This window comes from Cyprinodon tularosa, unplaced genomic scaffold (assembly GCF_016077235.1).
Source record: "Cyprinodon tularosa strain WSP-4 unplaced genomic scaffold, ASM1607723v1 ctg197, whole genome shotgun sequence".
Taxonomy (NCBI): Eukaryota; Metazoa; Chordata; class Actinopteri; order Cyprinodontiformes; family Cyprinodontidae; genus Cyprinodon; species Cyprinodon tularosa.
Window position 1 is genome coordinate 3,482,082 of NW_024038720.1, and position 12,177 is coordinate 3,494,258.

General features: G+C 38.1%; 2 protein-coding genes across 2 annotated transcripts; both read right to left on the reverse strand.

Annotated features, from left to right (window-relative positions):
* Nucleotides 1-2,414: 2,414 nt before the first annotated feature.
* LOC119782753 (serine/threonine-protein kinase pim-1-like) lies at nucleotides 2,415-3,751 on the reverse strand. The gene has a single exon (XM_038283867.1). The coding sequence runs from the start codon at nucleotides 3,627-3,629 to the stop codon at nucleotides 2,415-2,417; it is 1,215 nt and encodes a 404-aa protein (XP_038139795.1). The 5' UTR covers nucleotides 3,630-3,751.
* A 66-nt stretch (nucleotides 3,752-3,817) lies between these two features.
* LOC119782754 (serine/threonine-protein kinase pim-1-like) lies at nucleotides 3,818-10,982 on the reverse strand. Its single transcript, XM_038283868.1, has 2 exons — nucleotides 9,847-10,982; nucleotides 3,818-3,952 (listed from the first exon to the last, which is right to left on the reverse strand). Exons 1-2 carry the CDS (start codon nucleotides 10,858-10,860, stop codon nucleotides 3,818-3,820), a joined length of 1,149 nt encoding a protein of 382 aa, XP_038139796.1. The 5' UTR covers nucleotides 10,861-10,982.
* Between the last annotated feature and the right edge of the window lie 1,195 nt (nucleotides 10,983-12,177).

Sequence of the window (12,177 nt, forward strand, 5' to 3'; positions counted from 1 at the left end):
CCCTGCCAACAGGTGCAAGAAATAAAACAATTGTAGTTAGATATAAGAGTTTTTGGCAAAAGGCTTTAAGCTAAAGGTTTTTAAATGTTCAGCTTTTCATTGATTGGATGATTTCTTTTTACCTCCTAACCCCAGGGGTGCTGTATGGGGGGAAAGTAAAAAATATTCTAAGGATCCCCTTGACTGAGGGGGGCTCCAAAAAAATAAGAAAACATATGTCCCACCATATTTTTTAAGTATAACAAGAAAACCCAGCAGTAAAATAATTCATCTTTGTGTTCTCCCTGAATTTTTAGCAGTAAACAGTTTCAAAAGGCAGGAAGATATTGACCAACCCCCCCTCCCTCCCCTAACATTGCAAGAAATGGTTTGGTCCTCAGTAGTTAAAATTAACGGTAGATTATTAATCTATTGAGTAAAGTAAGCAAGCTATCTGCTGGCTACAACCACTTAGTTAATGCACTTAGTTGGAACGGAATCACATAACTGATGATGCCGACCAGCCGGGTACTCCGTCGTAAAAGGTAAATAATTGTTTTTAAAAATTAGTTTTGTTTTGTTTTTAGGGTATTGGTTTTCCCATTGGTTGATATTAGTATCAATTATGTAAAATCTGGCTTTATTAGTTTAATGGAACAATGGGAGTCATCATAATTAGACAATGAAGTAAACAGGATACAGCAAAAAAAATGCAAGGTAGCAAAGGAGAAAGCCTAGAAGGAAAATAGAGAGGACAACCAGGAGAATGATGATACTGACACTAATGACAAATCAGCACAAGGAAGACCCGAAGAGCCATTTAATGTAGCCCCTATTTGTAAAATGGCAAATTCATCATAGTACATGGCATCAAACGAACCACAGGTTGACAGTAGATATAGTGGAAATATAGTAATAAACGGCTTATAGTGTTCAAAGGGCTTGGGACAGAATAATTTCTTTACAAATGCTGTTTAAATAATTGTTTACAGTAATCAAGAAATCGTCTTATAGTGATCATTTTGTCAATTTTATAAATGTAAACATGCAAAAATAATTATTAAGTGGATTGAAAGTGATAACAGCACTTCGGTGACAGAGCCGGTGACAGATGAGGATATCATTGCGAATGTACAAGAGCGGTTTGGTGCGGGTACCAGTGCTGCGCATAGCGAAGACGAGGAGAAGGAGGATGAAGAAGAGGAGAGTGTTGTCCCTTCCAGAGCTGAGATGAGGAATGCGGTTTCCCTTTAAAGACTGGACTACTTTATATTGGTTTCAAAAACTTTCAGCTTTTAAATCATTTTGAAAAACTCAGTGTTGGACAACACTCTGATCCAGGGAACCATGGATAAATATGTGAAGTGATTTCTTAATGCGGCGCAGTAAATGCATAACCAAAACAGACGTAGGCTACCTTTAATTTTCTGTATCCTATGCAGTCGTCTTTTATGTTATTGTTCTATGAAACCGTTATTTTCAAACTTTAGTCTTTAGTCTAAAAAAAATGCACCTGCGGCACCAGGCTACCAGAGTTGTGTTTGCGCACAGTGCAGTATACTGTTATTAAAGTTGCAAGGTCCTTCATTTCTGAGCCTTGTGACAGAGGGGGCCGGTTGCTGAGGGTTACGGGGGCGAGAAACGCAAAAGTAACGCAATAGTTACTTTTACTAGTAACTAGTTACTTTTATTGTGGAGTAACTCAGTTAGTAACTCAGTTAGTTTTTGGCAGAAGTAACTAGTCAATATAACTAATTACTTTTTCAAAGTAACATGCCTAACACTGGAAAACAGCATCTAATGATCTGACCATGATAGCCAATATAAAGGAAAGTAATTAAGGGAGTAATTAAGGCCAGCTACCACAGCAGATCATAATACCAGAGGCCATGTAGCCCTCACCAACAACTGGGGCCATTGTACGATTTCCATTTTTTCGATTAGAGGCAAAAACTACAAATCTTCAGTCTAACTAAGGGAAGGTTCTTTAATATGGCGAAACTAGAGCAGCTGGTTTAAAGCCACAGATCTCAATTTAAGCTTCCAGCATTTGTAGGATGAGAGGAAAGTTCCCCCAAGAAGGGAATACATCTCTAATCAAGTTAGAGAAATTTTCTGGATTATATTGGGAAACCAGAGCACCAAATGGAAATATACAAGGTTAAAATTAAATTAAAAGGGAAGATTTTTTGTTTTGTTTTTTTATATGGGGAAACTGGAGAACCCAAAGAAAACCAAAAAAACTGCAATTACACTAAAGGATGTTTCTGAAATAAGGGGGAACCAGTGCACCTGGATAAAAGGCAGGAATATCAAACTGAATAAAGTTCCTGGACTAAGAGGGAAATCAGAACAGCTGGACAAATCAACCTCTAATTATTGTGAAATTCCTGCATTGTAAAACGTTTCTTATGAAGTGTGCAGCTGTTTTCTGGTTATATTTGAGTATCTTCTTTCAACAACCACCAGTGGTGTAACAGCTCTTCTAGGGTGGGGCGTTTTTTTGGGTCAACTGTCAGGCACTTTCTTAGAAAATCTTTGCATGTCTTGGAGAGCCTCTTGTTGATCTTTAGCTTTTTTGAATGGGATCTATAGGCCCATTTTTTGTGCAGAATGTAATACAGGACTAAGCCTACCTGCCAGACATTTGTTGGTCCGGAACTGAGGAACCCTTGTATGCTGAATTCTGGTGGGACATCGGCCCAAGTACCACAGAAATACTTATACTTTTTTCGGTCATCAAAGCAACTTAGACCAAAGTCTATAAGATAAAGTTTTGGGACTTGTGACTTGGTCTCTATCAGGATGTTCTCAGGTTTAATGTCTCTGTGGAAGATGTTTGCCTCCTGAAGGTGAATTACTGCTTTTAGCAGCTGTTTTATCATGATCTTGGCATTCTTCATCGTTATGCGACCCTTGTGTTTTTTAATGTAGTCAAAGAGGTCCTCAGCAGGCATGGGTCTCTCCAAAACTAAAATCAGTTCCTCACCCAGATCATACCAGTCTAGTAAGGACACGATAGCTGACTGCCCCACTGAACTGGATGTTTTATCCATTAGTTTTAACATGATAGCCACCTCAGAGGGCATCTGCTTTCCATTCTCATCCACATGTATTAGCATCTCATGGTCTTTTTGGATGTGTTTGATGGCTACAGGTAATTTGTCATGCACACGATAACCACCAAAAACAGATCCAAAGCCTCCTTCTCCAATCTCTGTTTGCTCAACATAGGTTTCCCTAAATTTGGCTCTAAGGGAATCCGCTGTTTCATCATTGGAGTTATCTGTCTTTACTCTTTTCACATTCTCTGACTCTTGAAAGTCCTCTGCCTTTCTCTTTCGACTCCTTTCCTTTAAGTTTTGTTTTTCTGTTAAGTACTCACTCAGAGGGGAGCGGCTCGATGCTGTGAGATTGTCAAGAGTGGTAGAAGATGACTCTTTAGTCAAGACCAGTTCTTGGAGTCCTTTCGCCTTTTTGTCTAGCAGTGTTCCTCCCTGCTCAAAGCTGTTACTCTTTTTACTTCTCACTGTACTGATATGGTCCCGGCAGCTTGTGTAGACTTCTTCCCCCGTAGAGACCTTAAACATTTTTCTGGGGGTCTCATCTATGGCTGAGTTTTTTCTTTTTCTTGGATTTTCTAGTGTCATTCTGCTGTTCTCTTGATTACTCCTGAGGGCTAAAGTTGTAAAAAATATCTGCAGAATCTTTGTCTTCTGTGTATTTTAGCGATTATTAGTTTACCTTCAAGCCAAAACGCTCCTAACTTGTGTTAACCTTGTGTTACTCTGGAAGTTTAAAGGAATTCTGAGCTTAGAGTAGTGATGTCAGAACACTATTAAGATTCTTCTGACATCACTGTGACATCACAGAGGGCGGGGTCAAAACAGGGTGGAGCAACATTTGGAACATTCCAAATGGTAAAAAGGTAGGGTTGCCTAGCAACCACCCAATGGTAAGAATTTCTCTTGACCTAAAGAAGAGAAAAAGGTCCCAGAAATCAAATCAGTAACACAACATAGGGCTTGATGTTAATTTCTTCCAGGAAAGACTTGGTTTGAGATATAAATAAATCTTCATATATGTGAATTATGCTTGATTTCCTGTCTCTGAACAATTTTCTGTTACAGCTTTAAACAGATTCAGAGTTTAGTTTAGTTATATAGGACCAATTTAGAGTGCATTAGCCAAGTCATTTACAGAGATATTGATATTTACAGAGGCAGTTTAATCAGAGCATACATACAGATTAATTATTTCATATTCAAATGAAAACCAGCAGATCGTAATATGTCATTGACGTGCAAAATTCACAGCTTCTGGATGGGTAAATCAGTGAATACTTTGCTATGCAAGCACCCTTGAAGAAAATCATGTTGGGTGTGATCATCCCTGTTTATTTTCAATAAGCACTAATTGCCCGAGACGTTATGGCAGGATTTTCTATCAGGTGCAAAATCGGATTGGTGTTTTTAGGGCTTTAAGGGATACTGTAGATCAGACGTCTTCAAAGTTTTCCAGGCCAAGGACCCCCAAACTGATGGCGAGATGGAGCGGGGACCCCCTAATTATATATATTGTTGTAATGATCTTGGTTCTGTTGGTTTTTGTCTAAGTTTTCAGTTTCAAGTTCATCCAGGTTTTTCCTTGTTTTCTAGCTTTATTGGTGTGTTCTAGATTAATTTAAGTTTCTTAGGTTTTTCTTTGTATGTCCTCTGTTGCCCCCTTGTGTTTTTCTCTCAAGGTTTGTTTGGAGGTTGTAGAGAGGACCCAAATGCAGAGGCTGACAGGCAGGGGTGAGTTCTTTAAAGATTTAATGAAAGATCAGGCAGCAAAAACAGGTATCCAAAAATCCAACATAAAAATAAAACACAAACCAGAACCATGGAGACATCAGGGGAAAACCATCACAAGGAGCCAGGGTGATACAAAGTAAGACGAGTAACCAGCACAGAGGGACTGCAGAGGGAGTGTATTTATGGCTGACTGAACAGAGGAAGGACTAACGAGCTGATAAGGAACAGGTGTGAGTAGAGCTGATGAGGAAGCCAAGGGAAAAGAAAACACAAGGGGGCAACAGAGGACATACAAAGAAAAACCTAAGAAACTTAAATGAATCTAGAACACACCAATAAAGCTAGAAAATAAGGAAAAACCTGGATGGACTCGAAACTGAAAACTTTGAGAAAAACCAACAGAACCAAGATCATTACAATAGTATGAAATTGTGTTATATCAAACTGGTCCTATTGTCACTCTATTACAGATGGAGTTATGTAACAAAAATAATTTCGCCCTGGACATATTGAAGTATTTCTGATTCTGGTTCTTTGTTGATGGGACAGGTGTTGTGAATGAAACAGTGCCCAGCTTGAAAGAGCTCCAGTGTGTTGCTGAATGTGTGCATTGATGATTGAAAGAAATCTTCTGCCTCCATTTATCTGTTCTCTACAGTGTGTTGAATTCATGTTAATGTGTATTTAAAGATATTTCAATAAAAAAATGCAGCTGGGAATATAAAAAGTCTAATCCACCAACACTTTCGCGACCCCCAATGCAGTACCTCTGTGGACCTATTAGTGGTCGCAGACCCCTGTTGAAGACATTTGCTGTAGATGGTGTTGACTGAGCTGAGTTGTCAAACTGCATATTCTAGGGATGACATTGATGTGGGGGACCACAGAAAAAAAATAACATCTGAAAGGCAGAATATAAGAATATGTCATTTCCACTATTGACTGACTTTTCAATGTAGGGTGTGTCTGGGTGCCTTTCAGGGGTTTTGTTTTTCCCATTGGCTAATGTAACACAAAACCAACTCTGTAAATTTGTGCCTCGGAGTGGTTGCAATCAATTTGCCTGAAAACCTTGTGATGCAATCATGGAACATGAAGGGAATTGAGCACACCCAATACAGCTTCACTTTTGTTATTGTTTTGCGTTTTGTCTAGATCTGCCGATGATGTGCTTGAGGCCAAAAGGTTATAAACCATTTGATATAGAGCGTTTATTAGGTCGGGCTGCTGTTTGAATATGCACATACTCAACATCTGGGTTCTGTAACTGGGGAAATGACTTCCAAGAAGCATAGATTATGTTATATCTGGCTGGATAAAGCCAGTCTAGCCCTTAGTGTGTGCGGGGAGAATACAGAGTGGAATAAAGGTGACAACAACCGGGAGCATGAACAAATAAAAGCAAATGTAATGATATAAACCTTAGACAGTTAAAAATCATGCTGCTGTCTTTTTGCATATCTGATGTTGCTGCTGTTTTAAAATATCCATTATTGTAAAAATGTCCATAGCTGTATATTGGTTATTTATTCTACAGGTGCACAGCTTTTATATTGTTAAACATTTTACTGCACAGTATTTTATTTATCTTTTAACTCTGAACTATTATGTTAGTCTCATGCATTTTTCAAAATTTTCTATAATCTTTTTTCTGATGTAAACACCAGAATTTCACCATTGTGGGACAATAAAGAGATTTTCTATTCTATTCTATTCTGTTCTATTCTATTCTATTCTATTCTATTCTATTCTATTCTATTCTATTCTATTCTATTCCATTCATAAAAAAATATATCTGCAAAATCTCTTATATTCAACAACAAAAATATTTAGTTAAGCAAATTATGCAAAACAGCTATTAAAAAATAATCATATCAGATTTATAGTCCCCACAGTGCAGATATATTCAAATCTGTCCTTATATTACAACCAAATCCATTTACACAATAACAGATAAAAACCTTTAGATAAATCTAACATTACCAGCCACACATCTGACTCAAAAACCATTAAAACAGCTATTTACATTAATTTTAGGCAGAACAATTCACATACTTGTATTATACTAAACTGAACTTCCAATATTCACCACTGTTTGGTGCAAAGCATCTTTTTTCTCTGATCACGGAGCAACTGGCTTGCTAGGTCTTGCAATGAATCCTGGGATAACCAAGGATAGTGAAGATAAACCAGACCCATCCTTCAAATCGGCCAAAAAGAAAGACGCATTTATAGGCCATATAGCAAGGAGTCTTGGAATCCGACCAGACCTCGGCGCCACGCTATGACGTAATCGGCCTACGATTCTGGCCTTCGGAAGACGCATCCCATCAATTCGAACACAGCCTGTGTGTTCGAATTGATGGGATGCAAAAGTCCCCAAACTAAATACAAAAAAAAACTGAAATCTAGGAGACCTCATGGAAAACACACATTAGGGAGGAAGAAAAAACGAGGAACCAGAAAACTGTAACTGAGGAGGAGGAGTATATATGTCAAACAGATCAAAGACTGGGGTAATCAACAGATTGGAAGCAGGTGTGGACAGAATAATCTAGAAGGGAACTAGGTGAAGGAGATTGAAACAAGAAGGAAACAGAGGGTAAACAAGAAATATAGAACTCAAATACAACCACAAAACAAAATGGAAATGAAGGAATCATAATAAAACATAAGTCAAAGTGTAACTGAAAACTCAAAAACTGCAGAATAATGACAGATACTAATCAAAGCAATGCTATTCTATGATTATAGAATAGAATTATCTCTCCGCTATTTAACATCATTTTTACTATAATAATGGTGCTATATTTTGACCAGAAACATGCTAACATGAATTTAATGAGGCAGTCATTATAATATGTTATTGTTTTTTTAATGAATAAACACGTTTATTGCTACAGAGGCTAATTGGGAAATTTAGGAGCATAGGAAAGCAAGCAGAGTTGGAAACAAAGCAATAAAAATTATGAATTTAACCCAGCTGTTTTCTAAAGGAGAAGATTTCAGGAAGTGATGTGGATATGGAGTCAACTTGAATGGCATCCAGAACAGGTGAAGATTATTTATGACATTTACAGGAATGATCATTTAACATCAAATGGAAAAAAGTCTCCTCTCATAATTTACAACTCTCTGATCTATGTTTCTGTAATATACAAATGGGCTGTTAACTGAATGTTTTAAAAAGAATTTATGATCTTGAAAAGCAGCTTCAAGACCCTATTATTATATATTTTGCTGGCCTGGGCTAATTGTACTACTACTAGATTTTATGTATACATGTATATGGCATGTATATGGCATCAAACGAACCACAGGTTGACAGTAGATATAGTGGAAATATAGTAATAAACGGCTTATAGTGTTCAAAGGGCTTGGGACAGAATAATTTCTTTACAAATGCAGTTTAAATAATTGTTTACAGTAATCAAAAAATGGTCTTATAGTAATCATTTTGTCAATTTTATGAATGTAAACATGCAAAAATTATTATTAAGTGGATTGAAAGTGATAACAGCACTTCGGTGACAGAGCCGGTGAAAGATGAGGATATCATTGCGAAGGTACAAGAGCGGTTTGGTGCGGGTACCAGTGCTGCGCATAGCGAAGACGAGGAGAAGGAGGATGAAGAAGAGGAGAGTGTTGTACCTTCCAAAGCTGAGATGAGGAATGCGGTTTCCCTTTAAAGACTGGACTACTTTATATTGGTTTCAAAAACTTTCAGCTTTTAAATCATTTTGAAAAACTCAGTGTTGGACAACACTCTGATCCAGGGAACCATGGATAAATATGTGAAGTGATTTCTTAATGCGGCGCAGTAAATGCATAACCAAAACAGACGTAGGCTACCTTTAATTTTCTGTATCCTATGCAGTCGTCTTTTATGTTATTGTTCTATGAAACCGTTATTTTCAAACTTTAGTCTTTAGTCTAAAAAAAATGCACCTGCGGCACCAGGCTACCAGAGTTGTGTTTGCGCACAGTGCAGTATACTGTTATTAAAGTTGCAAGGTCCTTCATTTCTGTGCCTTGTGACAGAGGGGGCTGGTTGCTGAGGGTTACGGGGGCGAGAAACGCAAAAGTAACGCAATAGTTACTTTTACTAGTAACTAGTTACTTTTATTGTGGAGTAACTCAGTTAGTAACTCAGTTAGTTTTTGGCAGAAGTAACTAGTCAATATAACTAATTACTTTTTCAAAGTAACATGCCCAACACTGGAAAACAGCATCTAATGATCTGACCATGATAGCCAATATAAAGGAAAGTAATTAAGGGAGTAATTAAGGCCAGCTACCACAGCAGATCATAATACCAGAGGCCATGTAGCCCTCACCAACAACTGGGGCCATTGTACAATTTCCATTTTTTCGATTAGAGGCAAAAACTACAAATCTTCAGTCTAACTAAGGGAAGGTTCTGTAATATGGCGAAACTAGAGCAGCTGGTTTAAAACCACAGATCTCAATTTAAGCTCCCAGCATTTGTAGGATGAGAGGAAAGTTCCTCCAAGAAGGGAATACATCTCTAATCAAGTTAGAGAAATTTTCTGGATTACATTGGGAAACCAGAGCACCAAATGGAAATATTCAAGGTTAAAATTAAATTAAAAGGGAAGATTTTTTGTTTTGTTTTTTTATATGGGGAAACTGGAGAACCCAAAGAAAACCAAAAAAACTGCAATTAGACTAAAGGATGTTTCTGAAATAAGGGGGAACCAGTGCACCTGGATAAAAGGCAGTAATATCAAACTGAACAAAGTTCCTGGACTAAGAGGGAAATCAGAACAGCTGGACAAATCAACCTCTAATTATTGTGAAATTCCTGCATTGTAAAACGTTTCTTATGAAGTGTGCAGCTGTTTTCTGGTTATATTTGAGTATCTTCTTTCAACAACCACCAGTGGTGTAACAGCTCTTCTAGGGTGGGGCGTTTTTTTGGGTCAACTGTCAGGCACTTTCTTAGAAAATCTTTGCATGTCTTGGAGAGCCTCTTGTTGATCTATAGCTTTTTTGAATGGGATCTATAGGCCCATTTTTTGTGCAGAATGTAATACAGGACTAAGCCTACCTGCCAGACATTTGTTGGTCCAGAACTGAGGAACCCTTGTATGCTGAATTCTGGTGGGACATCGGCCCAAGTACCACAGAAATACTTATACTTTTTTCGGTCATCAAAGCAACTTAGACCAAAGTCTATAAGATAAAGTTTTGGGACTTGTGACTTGGTCTCTATCAGGATGTTCTCAGGTTTAATGTCTCTGTGGAAGATGTTTGCCTCCTGAAGGTGAATTACTGCTTTTAGCAGCTGTTTTATCATGATCTTGGCATTCTTCATCGTTATGCGACCCTTGTGTTTTTTAATGTAGTCAAAGAGGTCCTCAGCAGGCATGGGTCTCTCCAAAACTAAAATCAGTTCCTCACCCAGATCATACCAGTCTAGTAAGGACACGATAGCTGACTGCCCCACTGAACTGGATGTTTTATCCATTAGTTTTAACATGATAGCCACCTCAGAGGGCATCTGCTTTCCATTCTCATCCACATGTATTAGCATCTCATGGTCTTTTTGGATGTGTTTGATGGCTACAGGTAATTTGTCATGCACACGATAACCACCAAAAACAGATCCAAAGCCTCCTTCTCCAATCTCTGTTTGCTCAACATAGGTTTCCCTAAATTTGGCTCTAAGGGAATCCGCTGTTTCATCATTGGAGTTATCTGTCTTTACTCTTTTCACATTCTCTGACTCTTGAAAGTCCTCTGCCTTTCTCTTTCGACTCCTTTCCTTTAAGTTTTGTTTTTCTGTTAAGTACTCACTCAGAGGGGAGCGGCTCGATGCTGTGAGATTGTCAAGAGTGGTAGAAGATGACTCTTTAGTCAAGACCAGTTCTTGGAGTCCTTTCGCCTTTTTGTCTAGCAGTGTTCCTCCCTGCTCAAAGCTGTTACTCTTTTTACTTCTCACTGTACTGATATGGTCCCGGCAGCTTGTGTAGACTTCTTCCCCCGTAGAGACCTTAAACATTTTTCTGGGGGTCTCATCTATGGCTGAGTTTTTTCTTTTTCTTGGATTTTCTAGTGTCATTCTGCTGTTCTCTTGATTACTCCTGAGGGCTAAAGTTGTAAAAAATATCTGCAGAATCTTTGTCTTCTGTGTATTTTAGCGATTATTAGTTTACCTTCAAGCCAAAACGCTCCTAACTTGTGTTAACCTTGTGTTACTCTGGAAGTTTAAAGGAATTCTGAGCTTAGAGTAGTGATGTCAGAACACTATTAAGATTCTTCTGACATCACTGTGACATCACAGAGGGCGGGGTCAAAACAGGGTGGAGCAACATTTGGAACATTCCAAATGGTAAAAAGGTAGGGTTGCCTAGCAACCACCCAATGGTAAGAATTTCTCTTGACCTAAAGAAGAGAAAAAGGTCCCAGAAATCAAATCAGTAACACAACATAGGGCTTGATGTTAATTTCTTCCAGGAAAGACTTGGTTTGAGATATAAATAAATCTTCATATATGTGAATTATGCTTGATTTCCTGTCTCTGAACAATTTTCTGTTACAGCTTTAAACAGATTCAGAGTTTAGTTTAGTTATATAGGACCAATTTAGAGTGCATTAGCCAAGTCATTTACAGAGATATTGATATTTACAGAGGCAGTTTAATCAGAGCATACATACAGATTAATTATTTCATATTCAAATGAAAACCAGCAGATCGTAATATGTCATTGACGTGCAAAATTCACAGCTTCTGGATGGGTAAATCAGTGAATACTTTGCTATGCAAGCACCCTTGAAGAAAATCATGTTGGGTGTGATCATCCCTGTTTATTTTCAATAAGCACTAATTGCCCGAGACGTTATGGCAGGATTTTCTATCAGGTGCAAAATCGGATTGGTGTTTTTAGGGCTTTAAGGGATACTGTAGATCAGACGTCTTCAAAGTTTTCCAGGCCAAGGACCCCCAAACTGATGGCGAGATGGAGCGGGGACCCCCTAATTATATATATTGTTGTAATGATCTTGGTTCTGTTGGTTTTTGTCTAAGTTTTCAGTTTCAAGTTCATCCAGGTTTTTCCTTGTTTTCTAGCTTTATTGGTGTGTTCTAGATTAATTTAAGTTTCTTAGGTTTTTCTTTGTATGTCCTCTGTTGCCCCCTTGTGTTTTTCTCTCAAGGTTTGTTTGGAGGTTGTAGAGAGGACCCAAATGCAGAGGCTGACAGGCAGGGGTGAGTTCTTTAAAGATTTAATGAAAGATCAGGCAGCAAAAACAGGTATCCAAAAATCCAACATAAAAATAAAACACAAACCAGAACTATAGAGACATCAGGGGAAAACCATCACAAGGAGCCAGGGTGATACAAAGTAAGACGAGTAACCAGCACAGAGGGACTGCAGAG

What these genes read in the sequence shown, in the direction of transcription:
- LOC119782754 (XM_038283868.1), bottom strand. Translation starts at nt 10,860, where the DNA reads ATGACACTAGAAAATCCAAGAAAAAGAAAAAACTCAGCCATAGATGAG. An exon ending in GACCAACAAATGTCTGGCAG is followed by an intron (nt 3,953 to 9,846) that starts GTAGGCTTAGTC and finishes TCTCTTCTTTAG; the next exon opens with GTCAAGAGAAATTCTTACCA.
- LOC119782753 (XM_038283867.1), bottom strand. Translation starts at nt 3,629, where the DNA reads ATGACACTAGAAAATCCAAGAAAAAGAAAAAACTCAGCCATAGATGAG.